Source organism: Phalaenopsis equestris, unplaced genomic scaffold, assembly GCF_001263595.1.
Source record: "Phalaenopsis equestris unplaced genomic scaffold, ASM126359v1 Scaffold000224, whole genome shotgun sequence".
NCBI classification, from domain to species: Eukaryota; Viridiplantae; Streptophyta; class Magnoliopsida; order Asparagales; family Orchidaceae; genus Phalaenopsis; species Phalaenopsis equestris.
Window position 1 is genome coordinate 1,017,223 of NW_018164666.1, and position 18,706 is coordinate 1,035,928.

Here is an 18,706-nt window from a genome sequence, read left to right on the forward strand (position 1 = left end):
TCATTTAAGATGTAATTAACTATAGGGGCATGCCCTTATAGGAAGCTTTTCCGAACCCAGCTTAAAATAAACCTTATTTAATTATTTGTATTAAATAGGGGAACTTGTCGGCAAATAAAACGGTTTCGCAGACCCGAACGGATGTCATATGTTTTCTTAGTTTATTTGATCGAGTCTCATCCTCAAGTCTTGTGTTTATCGCTCGGGATAGATACAGGATTTCAGGTAGAGCGCTCTTTCATTTAAACTGTGAAAAATATGAGGTCAGTTTGATTTCATATTTTTCTAAAATTATATATATATATACACGTAAATTAAAATAATATAATTAAAATTACCTCGTTACGGGTTGGTCGCATGTTCTATAAATGTTTTGTGCTTATCTTTCATCTTCTAATCACTTAATTGACCTGAAGAGTTAGGGCCCGTTTGGGGCAACTTATTTAGTGCGGTAACATTTTGAAAACGCACATGGTCTGTTTGGATAAATCGTATTTTGGCAGCTTGTGCGTTTTCAAAACGCTGAAAATAGTATTTTCACACAACACATATCTAAATACGGTAACAACTTTCTGACTACGGTCTAGCTTTTCCATAAAAAAAAAAATTGTAATAGCTACCCCACCTAGCTTATCAACAGATTATTCAATAAGCTACAGCTGCCCCAAACAAACCCTTAATTTAAAAATAACTGAGCTAAACAAGTCAGTGAATATTCATACTTAAAAACTACAGTAATACAAGAGAAAATAAAGCATTATGCACGTCAGTTAACCTTTTAATAAATCAAAAAAACATTTAATATTATTTAAAGAACCTTACAATGTAAATAACACAACAATATTATTGTGTATCTATACAAACATCACAGAAATACAATCTAAAAATTATCACATAAGACATCAATATCAATATCCATTTTCATATACGTGCACGGGTAACTTAGTGATACTTAATTCGATCATATAAATATATTATTTATATGATATTCACATTCAATTCAATATATTATATATAATATGCACAAATGCATGATATTAAGTAGCTATAAACGTTCATAATAATGTGACTAATAAAGAAAAATATAAATCAAAATAAAGTTTTGCAAATATTATTATTCACTAATGCATAAAAATTGAGAAAAAAAATATTATTATAGATTAAAAGTATGAGTACTCACCTCAATGATGCTTAATTTAATAAGATTTGCACTGATGTTGACTTTTCTAAAGTAAACACCTAACATAAACATGGTATTCATAAAACTTTAAAATAAATTATTATTTTAATTAACTATTAACTTTAAGTTAGATATAAAATTTTTACATTTTACTTTGTCATACTACCATCACAAAATCTTACAATATCAATAACAAAACAATATCACTGTGTATCTATACAACTATCACAAGAGCACCATCTAAAAATTATCACATAAGACACATCAATATCAATATTCATTTTCATATACGTGCACGGGTACCCAAGTATTCCTCTACTAGTACCCTCAAAGGGTGACTAATATTACATCAGGACTCCTAACGTAGAGCTACGTTCAGAGTCCACTGATATGCGGACAAGTGGCTTCAAGGAAACGCGAGCTTTCCTGTGATCCGATCCGGTAACACAGAAGAATATTCCTCCTGTGTTATTTCGCGTTATTCATATGTTATTGTGGTGGTATTTATGTGTTATTGTGTTATTATAATACCGAAAATATTCCCAGAACACAATAACACCTGAATAATGCGAAATAACACGGAATGAATATTCTCTTGCACTAAAACAATTTTTTTTATTTTTCTGTCACCTCCACGTGTTCGCATATCAGTGAACTCTGAACGTAGTTGTACGTTAAGAGTCCTGATGTAATATTTTTCTCTATCATAGTCAGTCTTGCACATACAAGCAGTTAACATAAATATATTATTTATATGATCGTTTCATTCAATTCAATATAATATATATGATATACACAAATTATCATATTAAGTAGCTATAAACATTCATTACAATGTGACTAATAAAGAAAAATATATAAATAAAAATAAAGTTTTGCAAATATCATTATTCACTAATGCATAACAATCGATAATAAAAATATTATCATGGATTAAAAATACAAGTACTCACCTCAATGATGCTTAATTCGATAATATTTGTCCTGATGTCGACTCTTCTAAAGTAAATACCAAACATAAATATGGTATTCATAAAACTATAAAATAAATTATTATTTTAATTAACTACTAACTTTAAGTTAGTTACAAAATTTCCACATTTTACTTTTTCATTCTACTTATTATTATTATTTTATTTTAATCTCTATTAAAGCTTACCTCACTCGAACCTTATTACACTATACCAATAATAGAAGAAATAAATCAAGTAGAAAACACGATATTAAATATCATTTTAAACAATGTCTGCTTCGAAGAATGACATTTGTATTGATGTCTTGATGTTTTTTAAAACTATAAAACATTTAAGCATTGAACTCATTAAATCATGATACTCTAAATAACAATAATTGATGAAGGTTTTATGGCTCAAAAATTAGCTTTTAATAGTATCATGCTTGTCTTCGGTGGCTTGGATGAAGTGGGTGATGATGGTACTTAGCTTAAATTAACGCAAACATGAAAAATTAACGATAACAACCTTTCCATTTGACCATTGTTAAGATAAAACTAATTTGAGTGTTAAAGCAATTGATTATATGAAATTATAGTTTAAAAAACATGGGATATACAGGTGTAAAAGTTTTTTTTTTCAATGTTTTTTTTTTCAAACAAAGAAATTTTCTTTACACATAAACACAAAGAACTCTTCATTTTTTTTTTATAATAATCATTATATATCACTGTTTTTCCAACAAATCTCCAACATGTTTCCCTGTTCTAAGGAAGGTTTAGAAAGTCAGACCGGACATTGAACCAAAAGAGGAGGTTCAATGTTCACCGGTTAAATCAGAGTTGAGCCGAGTGATTTAGTAAATATAAAAAATATTAAATGTAACCTAAATGACATAATAATGTCGCAGTATGTGTATTATAAAAAATATATCATGAAATAAAAATCATATGTGAACTTAAACAACTAATTTAACTGACTCTTAAAAAGAAGAGTAGCAATCAAATATTGTAACCCAAAAAATATCTCTAAAAAAACATTTAAAAAATAAATTAGATCATCGGTTGGACTGTCGATTTCAATCTATCCAACGGTTAGACCGCCGGTTCCAGGCAATCACTCTGGTTCAATGCGAGGGCGGTTTTTAGGCCACCCGGAATCGGACCTCCAACCGGTTTTTTAAACTATGATTCTAAGCTTAATAAAAGAATATTAGATTGATCAAGCACATATGGAGTTCCAAAATATGTTAAAAAAAATGAAATTTAGATTTTATCATTAAGTTGATTGTAATTAAAAATTATTATTGTTTTTGAACCCGGAAAACCTTCAAACCCCCCTCAAATATAATGATTTTAATCTCACACGAAATAGGAGTGAAAACAAAATCATTAATTTAGAAAGCATGTTTTCAGTCCATATACAATCAAATGAGAATTCTGAACAAACAATCAAACCCCTCGAGAAAAACTGATATGCTTTAGGAACTCAAGCAAAAGATACTCCAAACATTAAGCTGAAATGGAAGCAGGAGGCTAAACAAACTATTCTTTAAGCATTCTAATTCTAAATTTTAAGAACTTCCTGCAAATGCTCAGAAGCTCTGCTGAACAAAAGGGCATCCTTTACGAGCACTGAGTGAACAAACAATGCATTCTTTACTCCCAACTAAAACTACACCAAAATCCAATAGAAGGATTTCACAATGCTCATAAGCAATAAACACCTATATTCCATAACTTCAATACGCATTTTGTTTCATTCAAATTCAAAATTTACTTTCACAAAAAAATTGAAATAATGAAATCACAAAAGATAAGTGGGCTTACTGGGATCATTTGTAGTAATCATGGCCGTGTGATCGAAGTTACACGTTCCGCCACTTGCTTGCATCCTATGGTAATAGTCATTATAAGCATAGGAAGCTATAGCAACAATATTGTCAGCTTCATAACATGGCTTCCCAGTTTGGATAGCGCTACAATTCGCACCCCCAGGGCCACAAACCCAGTCCAGTCCTTGCTTCACATCTCTCGGATTCGCACTGGGATTCACCACACAGAAAACACCACTCATCCCTGATAGTGCCGCACTGCCATTGGCTGCATTCGCAAAATCTAGAGCGTATACAACCGTTCTATTAGGCAAAAATAATCCCCAGTTCTTCTCTGAAAGAGGCCCTGGCAAGAGATCTTCATTAAACAACTCATGGATATATACATTGACTGGGTTATTCGGTTGACTGGGTGTCCCAGAATTATTGAGTGTATGCCGAACAAGATTTGTGTTATAAGCCAACGCATTATCCACATTAGCATATGGTTCGTCGTCCCCGCCGTTCGACGGCCACCCAGAAGCAGTCACAATAATTGGAATCCCGGAAAAATTTAGTTCTTGGATCGAGTAGTAAGCAGCATCAACCATCGCATCAAACATGTTTGAATATGAAGAAAGGGTATTCGGATCAACAATCTGATTGTCAGGATTGAGAGAACGAAAAAGTGCATATTCAATGGGGAAAATACCATTTGCTTTCACAAATCCATAGTATGGCTGAGCATTTAACATGAATGAGGCTCCTGTATTCTTCAAGAATTGGAGAAAATGATACATTATTGAGCTCCAAGTTGAATTGAAAGTGGCTGTGGATGGTGGAAAGGATTTGGGAATCATGTCCATAGATTGAGGGCTAGAAACTTTAACCTGAAAATTCAGGTTAGCAGCTAGAAGAGCAGACTGGAGAAATTGCATTGCAGGAACAAGAACGAGAGCGGCATTTGGAATGGTGGTGAGGACTTCATTTCCAACTGCAATGTAGGTGATGTTGGTTCCGGGAAGATAAGCTGCAACATTTCTATTGATCCAGTCAGCTGCTGCAGATTGAGATTCTCCTATTCGTAGTAATTGATCATTTGGAACACCAACCATTACTTCTATTCCTGTGTTTGCAAGGGCGGCTAGTATTTGGTGGTCAGCATCGAATAATCGTATATGTTTGATTTTATGAGATTGGAGGATGGAAACTATGCTTGGCGCGGATGGTAAATTCAAAATGTCCGTGCCAATGTTAATCCCAACAAATGAACCTAAATAAACAAAAAATTGACATATAAAAACCAAATTGTTGAAATGTAATCTTGCCAATATTAAAGAAAACCATTGATAATCCCAAAGAAAGAACCTATATAAACAAAAAATTGAAACAATAAAAACCAAATTGTTGAAAGATGTAATCTTGTCAATATAAAAGAAGACCAATGTTAATCCCTACGAATGAACCTAAATAAACAAAGAATTGAAATAATAAAAACCAAATGGTTGAAAGATGTATTCTTGTCAATATCAAAGCTAATTTTTATAAGTGTAACATGTTCAAAATCTCTTCAACTTCTTGCGAGGAGAAGAAAATTAAAAATCTTTCCTAGTTGTCAAGATAAGAAAAAATAATTGAATACCTGAAACAACTGAGAACAAAAAGATGAGCAGAATAACACTTCTTTTCCATATTATGGCAAGCGGTTGGGTCGAATCCTCTAAAATTGCAACCAGTCTAGAACGACACGCGGGATGAGATTCACACATGTTCTAATGTAGTGAAACTGAAAGAAACAAAGAAGCCATAGACTAAAATAAGTAAACAGTAATTAACAAATACATAGTCCATAACATTAAAGATGTGAACAAAACTCCAAAGAGTTTTGAAGAATTTAAAATCTTATTATTTCTACCACAATGCTAAATTTATAAATATTAAGGTTCTCTTAGAATCATTAAGAAGACAAAACTAATTAACAATCCGAATTGTTTCAGACAAAAAAAAATTATTAAAAAATAACATATATAACCTTTTAGAATGACACCTAGAGGACTAAGGAACTAAAAGCATAAACAAACATTACTGGAGAGCTTACTTTCCTCTTCAAATTTTCAAATTGTTGAGTTATCAGCCAGAGATTTGATGTCGTTTAGTGGCCAAACTTTCATTGAACATCTTAGATGAATCAAAAGCAATAAACCTAGAAGAGAAAATCATAAATTCCAAATCATTTTTTGGAATGAAGCAGAAAATAGAACTGACAGAGTAGCTTAAGTCTAATCGTGAATTTACATTGAGGTCCAATAAATATAAAATGCTGCTCAACCACAGAAAACATGGCTGTTGTAGGTAAATCCATTGGCAACCTAATACGCCACAAAACGTGCAACATTTTGATTCTCTTGCAGTCCTACAATATATATATATATATATATATATATATATGATAGAACAGATCCTGATACCTGAGGTTAAGAGCTATCGATTATGCTTTAACAGCTTTAACAAACCCAAATGTTCTATATCCCAATCTGTTACTTCACTCATCTTTTAAAACTTAAATTTCGATTCTTTCTGATCTTAAGAAAACTTAAACTTTACTAGATTAAACGCCCCCAATTACTAACGACTCAATAGACAAAGTACTAGCAGAATCAACGCAGTTCCGAACTCCAACCATCATAACCGAACACAAAATCTTCAAAAAAAAAAAATGTGAACAATGCCAGATACTACAAGTGAAAAAATAAAATTAAATAAGATAAATAACACACATTCCCTTCTCCAAAAATCCCATCTTTCACTAAACTAACCCTACAAAAACCTTTCCCGGCATTTCTATTTCAACTAAAAGCACTGTTCTCATCTCAAAAATCGCAGAATGAGGGAGTAATCTCACGAATCCACTTATACTAAACACAAAAAAGAAGAAAACCCTAAATACAAAGCCACCGTGACAACACACTGAAGAAGAGAGGGAGACGAACAACACCTGAATGCAGCTCTTTTTCTTATAATAACAGTAAGCAGGATAGGAGAAGACGAACCCTAGCTAGCCTCCGAGCTCACAGAGCTCAGCTCTCTCATTCGAATCCTGTAAAATGCTGAGATCTTTGGACTCTACGATGACTCCATGGAAGCTAAAAAGACAGTTAAGTAAAGAGCAGTTATCAAATTAATTTAACGGAAATTTCCATACTCAACACTCAATTCTTATAATTTTATCTATCTCCTCTCAAAGACTATGGAAAAAATTTACTTACGTCAAGTGTACGCAGAAATGCGTACATAATAGAGTATACAGGCGTTATATGAGGGTTACAAGCGTGTTATAACTTTCTTGTAATTTTCGTGTAACTCAATTGTAACCCGCGTTTTTATTTTATCCATTGAGATTACAAGGTTACAGCGGGATTACAGGGGAATTACACGGGAGGTTACACGGGAGGTACGACGGGTTATAACCCTCTTATAATCCCTGTATAAACCCCGTGTACCCTATTATGTACACATCTCTGCGTGCCCCTTAACGTACGTAAAATTTTTCCCATTTTTACAGATCAAGCACCCTGTTCTGCATGAAGATGTGAATTTTACTATTGGGAAGTGGTAAAATCCATAAATTAGATGCTTGATTTGTAAAAATGCGAGTTTGGGTGCAAGACAAGTAAAATCATAAGAATTAGGTGTTGTGTACAAAAATTCCTTATTATTTAAATGATTAATATCAACTTATTAATTTTGAAGTTAATATTGAAATTAAAAAAAATGGAAATTTACATACATAGCACTCAATTCTTATGCATTTACATGTGTCACGCCCAAACTTTAATTTTTACTTCCTAAGCACCTTTTTCTATATATGAAAAAGATGGATTTCAAAAATCCACATTTTCATGCATAAGAAAAACACTTTAATTGTAAAAATCAGACTTTCCCACCGAAATACATCTTGATCGTAGATCACCGTGATCTACGGCCAGGATCGGACACCGCATGGATCTCTGAATGCGGTATATATATGCAATATTTTTTCTTTGATGTGAGATGCATAAATGCATAGGAATTGAGTCCTACCTATTTAAATTTCAAGGAAAAATGATTTCCAGAAATTTCTATGTATTTACACATCTAACATCAAAATTATAATTTTTACGTACATTCCAATTTAATTATGCATGAAAAATTGTATTTCATTCTTTTAAAAATAAAAATGATGGTATTTGAATAGAAAAGGGCATTCACATACCCAAGAATCGGGTGGTATGAATGTAAATGCCCTTTCCTCTTCACAATTCATGATCATGCAGTTACAATATATATTAATAAATGAATATTTAATTAGTGCGGCTAATTATGATTAGTACGGCTAAATGGGGGCAAATGTGGGGCCAACGTTTACAATCAGACATAATGAGTGGATTTTGATTCGAAGGACGCTCAAATTGTCCTTTGTACTTAAATTTTCACCATAATGTTGGTTTTTAAAAGAGAGGAATGAAATTAGGTTAAATGAAATTAGGTCAAGTGTTGCCCAAATGAAAATGATAACTTCGAGATAAAATGTGAAATGAATATATTCGTGGTAGGGTTGGCGTAGCTCTAGTGACGGACAAAATTAGAGAGAGTTGTCTTAGATGCTTTGGTCACATTAAACATCAACCATCAGATGATCTGATTAGAAGAGCATGTGTTTTGGATATAACTTATGTTAAGAAAAGCAGAGGAAGATCTGGGAAGACTTGGACACATTGTATAAAAAATGATTTTAATTTATTAGAATTAATTGAAAATATGACAGTAAGTAGGACACAATGGAGAAAAAAGGATTCATGTAGCCGACCCCGCTTAGTGGGAAACATTTTTTGTTGTTGTTGTTGTTAGTTAGATGAGTCCGTGAGAATATTACGTTTTGGTAAATAAAAGACGGTAATTAGATTAATACTTATACTTTTATATCATAAAAAAAATTTATTGAATTTTATTTTCAACAAGGTTATAACTAAAATGTTCAAGTAAAACATACTAATGTCATTGAAACCCTCAAGATTTTTTGGCTGCAACTGAGATTTACGTTAATTTGGACTAGACAGAAGAGCTGACCAACGACAACTAAACAAGTATGTCTGAATTACTAAATCAGATTTACTAAACCCACTTTTATGTCGTAAAAATGATTTTTTTTTTTTTTTTTTTGTGTTTGACTGAATTTAAGTTAAATTCTTAGCTAAATCCTATTAATAATATGCTACCAAACACAACCTTAGAAATATCACATGATCAAGGGCTTCAAAGTATACCATTTAAGGGAGTGCATTAGTTCTCGATGAAATGATCACATCATATTTGATTTTGTAAATCTATTTGGAGATGAGATCAAATAAAAGGGATTCTAAAAAATGAAATTTGATGGTTGGCATGTGAGCTATTGATAGATCTTATTGCCAAGAAGGCTTACACTAATAATTATCATTAATCACCAACAAGTTTAATGCTTCTCATTTGGGCTAACATTGACACCCATCATTATCAATAATGCTCACGCCAACTATTAGCACTGATGTCAATGCAGTTCATTGTCAATAAATTTAATAATTGTCATCAACATAAAGGTCGAAGTGCACCATCAACACGTTGTCACCAGTATAGATTAACATTCTTATTAATAAGGTTGACACATTGTTGATATTAACACTAATATATACATCATAAAAAATGTCAACACTCGTTATTGTTTGTTGTTGCCAATAAAGCAAGCACTTACTAGCATCATTAAAGTTAACATTAGTCATTGCGAATAAGATCAATGCCCATCGCAAATATTAATATGAATGTTTGTTATCTACAATAAAGTTGACGTCTAACATCAATGCTAGAGCACATCATTGACACCCACATTGAGGTACATCAATTCTAACAAGGCCAACGACCTCTAATGACATTAACATCATCGTATGTCCTCAACACAATTTTTTATACTAGTCACTAGCACAAACAACATTATTAGTTGTCCTTATAAAAGCCAACACACATTTCTCTCCTAAGACAAAGAGAATGAATGAATAAATCACTTATGAGTTATTGATGATAGCTCACATGTTAAGACTTCTACTTCATAAAGAAACTCATAGTTTGTGATTCACATATACCGTCGTTTATTAAAATTTTTTATCAATTATGACAAAAAAATATCATTCATAATATATAACACACATTGATATAATCATTTTAATTTGGTCAGACCTAATGCGAGCTAGAAAATTCGCGGTGATAGAGTAATGGATTATCGTTTTAACATTGCACGAGAATTCAACACACACAGATAATTGAAGAGAAATAAGTGGGAGGAGACACCTCGACTTTGTACGTGAAAAACCCTTGAAATAGGGAAAAACCATGAGGTCTAGCCCAATTGAAATAATCCGATATGAACGATGAGTGCACAACTACATTCTTCTCCAAAATTAGGGAAGAAGAAATTACAAAGTTATATAACTATAATATGGTTACAGTACTTGGTGACTGCAGGTTGTAATTGTCATTGTTGATTGTTGTATAGGTAGTAATGCGTCGTGAGTGTTGTAGATGATAGCTTCAGAAGCGTTGATTGACCAAAGAAACTGCATTAGCTGTGAACCACGTAGGTCGTAGTGATAAGTATGAATGACGTTTGTGGTCGTCGGGGTTGAAGTCGGGAGCTACACAAACTGTGAACCACATAGATCGTTGTAAACACATGGATTATAGTGATGAGCTCATAAAATTGATGCGTGCCAGAAAATTCGCGACGGTAGAGTAATGAATTATGGTCTTAGCATTGCACGAGAATCCAACACTCACATATAACAGAAGAGAAGTAACCAGGAGGAGACACTTCGACTTTGTACGTTGAAAGCCCTTGAAAGGGAGAAAAATCACACAACCTAGCTCAGTTGAAATAGTTTACTATAAATGATGAGTGCGCAAGTTCATTCTTCTAAATTATATAATATGAAATTACAAAGTTGTATAACCATACTCTGACTGCAGGTTGCAGGGGTCATTATTGATTGTCGTTGAGTAATAGTCCATCGCGAGTGTTGTGAATAATTGCTTCAAAAATGTTGATTGACCAAAAAAATCGTAATAAGCTGTGTTACGTGAGCAATTTAAGATCGGGGATAAACCCCCATTATAGCCTTAAAAGGTTGTCTATAATTATATCCAAAGATAACTTCCATCATTTTTTTCACATATCCATGACACTTTCTCTAGTAGTTATGGTAAGGCTTCTTGCATAAAACATTTTAAAAAATCTGCAAATTAATCGCTAGAGTCACAAACATGGCTTTAAAAGAGATGCATCGTCAAAACAAATATTAAAAGCTTATGAGTATCATACCATCCTAACCGAAGGAAATGATTATACAACCTATAATTCCACTATGCATCAATGATTACTTAATATTGGTTGCGTTATCCAAGCACCATTATTTTCATAAGAGTAAAAAATGGAAGGTTCAAAGTGTCATGACCATACCACTCAGTGGAAGATTCTAGCAAGAGAAAAAAGGTTTTGTTATAATTTCCAATTAATGATGGTGACTTTGGCAACACCATCAAGATCAGCTGATAAGGCAACAATGGGGGTGGCTACCCTCATCCTTTTTCGAAGAAGCCTACCAAATATGATAAATTTTATCATAGAATTGAAACAAAACTTCTCCTTTTACACCTTGAAAATAGAAAAATTGCAATCTTCTCAGGTGAAGCAAAACAAACTACAATGAAAGGGATATAATCACACAGAATAAAGCGGTAAAACATTCATAAGAAAACAGACCCTACAGGGCATGCAATGGCATAAATTATCTTGATAAATGCCTCTTTATGAGGGCATAAAATATAAAGGTTTCGATAGGACAATTCCAGAGACAACCAAGACAAGGAATTTTTAAAAAAAAAAAAAAAACCTAGAAAAGAAAGCAGCAGCAAGCCTAGGAGTTCATTTAACACATAAAAGCTAACCAACATCAAAATGTGAAGACATAACTAGACTTATTCATGTTTGCAATCATTTGAAGAAGGCGGGCAGTGTATATTGCAACATATTCATTACAATTGCATGTATGTTAGATCCCAAAACACTAGTCTGAATAAAAAAGATGATGAGACAAAATAACTCGGCAATAAAGCCACAGCTTCTCTGTTCACTGGCTATAAGAACGGGATCTTTCCCTGTGAGAGCTCCTCCTTGCATATTCAGCATCATCATCTTCCTCCTGAATGGGGCTCCTGCTCCTCGACCCCGCAGCATAAGGAGATTGGGAGAAAGATCTTTCCCTTTGAGCTCGGGGATCTTCAGGAGAAGCAGATCTGTTGGCAACATTTTGGAAAAGAGTTAACGATAACAGTTTTAACTTTTTGGTAGTTTAGGGTTTAGGGTTTAGGGTTTACCTGGACCGTCGACCATGCTTTGGAGATGGTGATCGGGAATAATGGTAAACGGGACTGCGGGAGCGAGATTTCGGACGACGAGGGGAACGAGAATATCTCGAGGGATGGCGAGCTGGTGGAGACCTTGAACGAGAATAGCGTGGAGGTGACCTCCGAGAACCGTAAGGTCTGCTGTAAGTTGAGAACAGCACAAGCAAAGAAAATTTAGCAAACTTGGGATGTGATGCATGAGCAAACTGCATGCCCAACAACATGGATGTTATGTTATGAAGCATGATTATAACATTTAACTATGCATGAAAACGTGTACTTCAATTTTAAAAAGTTGGTAAAACAGAGATTTTTAAGTGATATTAATGATTTGAGTCGTACAAATGTAAAAAAAAAATCAAACTTTAGGCATTACATAAATGCATCTTGCAGGAATTATGCCTCACTTCCCCAAAAAAAATATCCAAACGTAAGTGGATTTATTCAATTATCGTTATCAAATCAAGCATGTTTTTACTAGTCAGGCAAGCATCCAACCAATGGAGCAAAGTTTGGATATAGCAATTGCAGAGTTTTAGAAAATGCACAAAGCAGGTAAGAGAACACGCTCAAATCTACCATCCAAACAATGAGTATCAAGTACAAAAATCAGTTTACTTATTTGCAAATAAAAAAAAAAAGAGAACTCGTATGGAAGAGCAAAACTATAAATCACAACTTGAAAGTATATAGATACCAAACGTATAAAACCAAGATGTAGAAAAAAAAGACAAGTAAAATATAAGCCACATTCAGAAATTTTAAAAATAATAAAAATTTAAAAAAAATCTGCACGTTAAAAATTAGGAAAATCTAAATACATACCACACAAGGCCTAAACTTTCATATTTATATTTATAGCACTTTATGTTATAAACCTATGCATCATGAATATGTATTTCACTTTTAAAAAGTTATGAACGGAGGTATTTTAAACGTGATGTTAAAGATTAAGTTTTATGCATGCAAAATAAAGCATTGGCAGTTAGATTTGTAAATTCATAAGAATTGTGTTGTATGCATGTAAATGACCCTAAAAGATATACATTAAAAAAAAAAAATCTTTCAAGTTACCTGACTCTCTCTCTTGCCCTCATATCAGAGGGCTTCTTCCTATTCTCCTCTGCATATACAACGGTTAACTCACGACCAAGAAGAATCTGACCATCCATTTGATATTTGGCTTCTGCCGCATCAGCAGGGTCGACGTATTGAACAAAGCCAAATCCGCGAGGTTCTCTAAAGAAAAAAAAGGAGAGAAAAGCATGTATATAATTCTTGTAATAAATGTAAAACTTGCAAATGTTGATGAAAGAAGATCTTCAAGGTTGAGACAATCCTGAAAAAATATAGAAGACCACTAGCAAATAATGCTTCAGTTATTTTTTCATGCAAATCAAGTAAAGCAGGCACCTGGCTGCTAATCTTGAACTCTTCAGATTTAAAGATGACTTGAAATTCTTCAAGACTTGAAGATCTTCAAAAATTATAAACTTCAAACCCATTTCCTTCCCCCTTCACTAGCCATTCTCTTCAAAAAATACTTACATCCTCTTGAATAGAACTCTTAAGAGACTTGACTGGTGTCTTGAAATCTTTATTTTCACTGTTAGATCTCAACAGCCTTAATAAAAAATTGCACAATGCATTTTACACACTAATTAGGACTGTAAAAATAGCACCCAATGAGAATGCAAGATTAATGAAGCGTTGCACTCCTCATTCCCCAAATTTTGTAATAGTTTGAAGAATTATAGCAAAATGCCACAGCATTGGAGCATAAATTTCAATTGTCTGACATTTATAGTGACAAAAATATTTAAACTGGCTTCATGCTGCTCGATTGCCAACTGCCCGCAACTTAAAACAACAAAGGAAAAAAAATGCTCACCCCGAGTAGTAATCACGAGGAAGATAAATGTCCTTGAGAGGACCAAACTGCCCAAAAGGCTTACGAAGATCCTCAGGCCTGCAACAAAGACAAGCCAAGATTTATCTAAAGATCACCCCTCATTGTTCATGATATACAATAGGATTTTAATAGAACCCTGATTTAATTCATTGCCAATCTATAGCTTTTACAATGAATCCCAAGTAACATAAAAAAAAGCCATGGGCATGAAATGTCAAAACCAAGTTAAAAAACAAATTACACGATCCAGATATTTAGCATCACAATACAGAAAGAACTACAAAAAGTAAACAAAATAAACATTGAAATTTACTGCAACTTCTAGATAATTATTTGAGAAACCAAAATTTCAAGTGTTTAATTTACACGCACATATAGGAAAAATTACAAACCTGCAATCATGGCGAAGGTTTCTTACAAGAAGACTTGTAGGTAGGTCTCTGCTACGTCCACCATACCTTCCCCTTGGACTTGGGCTTCGAGCTCTTCCACGATAACCCCTTGGCGGAGAAGGACTATAGCTGTATCCTCTACCCCTCATTCTGCCAATAAATCAACCTGTAGCACAAGTTGCCAAGTAGTGCAAAATATATTGACTCCTATTTTCTAAGATCAACTTTGTAAAAAAAGAGAACTGCAAAATCTAACAAGTTATAATAGGTTCCAATCCTCCACATTGAAACCATTTTATATAGCAGTAATCCTACTTATAGAAACAACAATCTTCAATTTTGAACAACTAAAAAACTAAAACACATTCACAAAAATAATACATGTAGTACGGTAACTGTGTAAAAAATCAATCAAGTTGAAAACAAATCATCAAATTTCAAGTAAAATCAACATACGTAGCGAGAATTAAATATTTTACTAAAGCATATAAACGAAAGCACAACGAATGCACATTTCTTAATATCTGGTTAAGCAGCACACATAACAACAATATTAGTTAACGCTATCCCCAACATATATGAAACTACTAACCAATTCAATCAAGAAATATAGAAATTTATTAGTTCAATTCAATCAAGTAATTAATCAATCAATTCAATGAAGTAATTAATCTAAAAATTCTAATCAATGATTTATTATTTCAATAAATTATTAATGAATGATTAATATAACTAATAATATTAACAACGAAAATTAAATTCAGCTAAGAAAATTTAAATCCTAAAAGAAATTTCTAAACAATTTCAGCAAATCCTATAACAAAGCAGCTTTTAGGAATTAACCACCACAGGATAAAGGACCTGGTAAATCCTGATTGAATTAAACCCCGCAAGCTGCCAAATAACTCATTAGGAATATGAATCAAGTGTTTTTTCCTATTTCATTTCTATTAAAAGCATGCTTATGATCATGGTTCGAATGAGAATTGGATGTATTCACTATTATTTTGATTATCTTGTACGGGACAAACCACTTATGCAAGGTTTCGACTAAGCCCACTGGAAATTCATGATTCAGCTCTTTTCAATTCCCAAAAAAATTCCAAGGTATTAGTAGTTTATTGAATAACCACATAATTAAATCAATGTCTTACCATACATTATAAATCAGCCATCAAAACGGATACAAAATGCAATTTCAACAATATCACATACAAATACAACTTACTTCCAACTTCTCCCCTTCACTACATATTTGAGCTCCCTCTTCTAATCGACCACTCAAAAAAATTTCAAAGATCAATCCCATCCAAACCCCTCTTAAAAGAACGTCGCCTAAGCTAAAGGGCAGTAAAACACACCACCAATACTAACCTAGAGAAACAGATCCAACAACTAGTAACATCTATAATTCTAGATCAAACAACTCATCATCCTACACAACCCTAAAATCCAAAAAGCCCTACCGCCCCTTGCTAGGACGCCACCATAATTTCATTCAAACAAGAAGTGCAAAGAAAAACGGCAGAAACGACACCATACAAAACCCTAATAGTTCCAACAAGAAGAGGAAGACGAAAGAGGCGAAGGAAACATACCACAACAGCTAAGTCGAAACTTCGGTGCAAACCCTAACGGCGAGTTGCCGCTCGCTAAATCCCTCCGTCCTCTTCTCGAAGCTTCTCCCTTCTGGCGAGCGGAGGGCTCAGATTCCCTTAATCAGAACCGATTACGATTTAGGTTAAATCTGAGCCGATTATGTTGCCGACCGGGGACCATCATCGGACGGCTATAAAAAGCCCATATTCAATTTGAAATTATGAGTTTCTTATGACCTTTAAAATGATTGAAATGAAATTTAATTATTTTTATGATTATTTTCATAATTAAAAATTTTGGTTTTCCCTAATAGAAATTTAGAAATTATCATATTTGTTATAATTGACATTAAAATATAATAAAGGTATATAATTTTAGAAAGATTTACATATATTTTGAAGATATGTAACATATGAAAATATAGATATTTCATTTTTTTAAAATTAAAATAATAATATTTTTGATGTGATATGAAATGTTAGTTTGGTATTAATGTCATTAAAATTTGGGAGTCTCATATGTAAATGAATAAGAATTGGGTGATATTTATTTAAATGTCTCAAAATTTTAATACTTGTGCAAACACTTTTTTAATAATAATGAAATATAATCTAATAAATTTATAAAAAAATAAAAAATGGATAAAATAAAAATAATTTATCATTTTATAAAAGATAATGGCAAAAACTGTGTTAATTATTTTTTGTTTACGCTTGCTCTTATTAAGGATAAATAAGTACTCACGTTCAGACACGTTTCATATGAACTGTCGTGTGATTGATGACGGTCTGACTCATCTAAATCGTTGTTAGGATGTGAGGTCAGTCGTATTTAATAAATTTTCATTACTAAAGATGTATTTTAGCTTAAGCTTGATCATACTCTAAAGGAAATGTTTTTCATATAAACAAAATCGACATTAAAGCATCTTCAAAAAGATGACTTTGATTTTCTCGATAGTTTAACATTACTACTAAGTAATAACATTACATTATAATTGATACTCATCCAATAAATCCTCATCAATTGGCTTGAATCTTAAGGTATGACATTGATCTCGAAGCAACCTTACTTCTATTCAAACTTACCAGCTTGACGAGACAGACCCAATTGTATCAATATTAATCTAATATGAACTAAATTGAGCCCCGATCAAGCCATTAAACCATATTTGAAAGTTTTTCAAACACATTTGAGAGGTCAAACGAATGTCGAACCCAACAAGTTCATAGTCGAATCAAACATCTAGGCAAGACCAATCCAACGTGCCCAAGATCCTTCCATTCAAACATCGTTAAGGCACTCAAATATCCATAAAACGTCGTTTGAACGAGGGAAGCCCTCTGAGTCGTTCGATCAAAGTGGTGCATATTCCTCCATTAATTGCATCCAAAACTATATAAATAGAGTCTCACATCTCTCATGAGAAGGGAGATGAGAGCTTGAGACTTGAGAAAAAAATTTGAAGCCTTAAAAAGGAGTTGAAGTACAACACTACCATTGCCATTGTCGATCGCCATCGGCTGCAGTCGACCCCCGTCAACCACCGCTGACCGCTGTAGACCATCACCTCTCAGCCGCTGCCGATCATTATTAGTTGTTGCCCTTTCCTACAAATTCATCCGTACATCGACGTTGTAAATTGGGATTCCTAGTAACATTTTCCCGCCTGTGGGACAAGTGGTCGCACTTGTAATCATCTTTTTTTTAGTGAAACTCTTCAGCTGAGTCAGATCCTGTGGTTTTTTTCTCTATGAGTTTTTCATGTAAAAACTTATGGTATCATTACAATTTTTCTTCTCTCTTCTGAGTGTGTATTGAATTTTTGTACTATGCTAAGAAGATATATACTACTGTAATGCCGCGAATTTTTTAGCACACATAAGTTTGACGTCATATGTGGGAACTTCAGTCCCACCACTGAAGTTCTTGCGAGACTTACTACATGGAGGCCGGACACATTATTCATGACAACGAAATATCTCGCTCCACTCATTGTTCCAGAGAGTAGTCACGAAGCTAAAGATTGTGCGCCTCTTCATCTTCCCACCGTAAAAAAGGTTATCCTGCCGAGGAAGGTGTGCTAGGTCCTTCTCTGAAAAACCAAATGCACAGAATGGAGGAGTGTCAACTTGAGATCTTATAGCTCCTACGTTGGGCTCAACAATCGCTACCTATAACATTGGATGGAGTTTGTTTACAACTAACTTAGCAACATACGGGAAACACACGGCTCTGAGGAACTCATATCAGCCCTCCTCCCCAAGAAGGAACACTTCCTCTACGAGGTCGTGATACTGAGTTCCTGGATACCACAAGTTTCACTCATCCATCTTGCGCAGCTCACCTGACACCACCACATCTGATCGAGGGAAGCATCTTAAGTCG

At 33.5% G+C, this 18,706-nt stretch overlaps 2 protein-coding genes across 6 annotated transcripts in view; both read right to left on the reverse strand.

Annotated features, from left to right (window-relative positions):
• The window catches only part of LOC110023315 (glucan endo-1,3-beta-glucosidase 4-like), a 27,165-nt gene extending 20,072 nt beyond the window's left edge, over nt 1-7,093 (reverse strand). Inside the window, exons 1-4 of one of the 3 annotated variants that reach the window (XM_020722651.1) lie at nt 6,942-7,093; nt 6,045-6,149; nt 5,589-5,732; nt 3,963-5,219 (exon numbers count right to left, since the gene is read on the reverse strand). In XM_020722651.1, the coding sequence (XP_020578310.1) occupies nt 3,963-5,219; nt 5,589-5,715 (1,384 nt within the window). In that variant the 5' untranslated portion in view covers nt 5,716-5,732; nt 6,045-6,149; nt 6,942-7,093. The remainder of the gene's footprint in view (nt 1-3,962; nt 5,220-5,588; nt 5,733-6,044; nt 6,150-6,941) is intronic. The other 2 variants (XM_020722652.1, XM_020722653.1) reach the window with 2 other exon arrangements.
• Nucleotides 7,094-11,903: 4,810 nt separating this feature from the next.
• On the reverse strand, nt 11,904-16,417 carry LOC110023491 (serine/arginine-rich SC35-like splicing factor SCL33). Of its 3 annotated transcripts, none has more exons than XM_020722942.1 (6): nt 16,318-16,417; nt 14,720-14,885; nt 14,307-14,384; nt 13,490-13,654; nt 12,386-12,553; nt 11,904-12,304 (listed from the first exon to the last, which is right to left on the reverse strand). In XM_020722942.1, the coding sequence occupies exons 2-6, from the start codon at nt 14,866-14,868 to the stop codon at nt 12,139-12,141; spliced, it is 726 nt and encodes a 241-aa protein (XP_020578601.1). In that variant the 5' UTR covers nt 14,869-14,885; nt 16,318-16,417; the 3' UTR covers nt 11,904-12,138. The 3 variants fall into 3 exon arrangements, with proteins under 3 accessions (XP_020578601.1, XP_020578600.1, XP_020578603.1); XM_020722941.1 differs by having other exon boundaries at nt 12,386-12,556; nt 16,318-16,416; XM_020722944.1 differs by lacking the exons at nt 14,307-14,384; nt 14,720-14,885; nt 16,318-16,417 and adding an exon at nt 13,829-14,000 and having other exon boundaries at nt 12,386-12,556.
• Nucleotides 16,418-18,706: the final 2,289 nt, after the last annotated feature.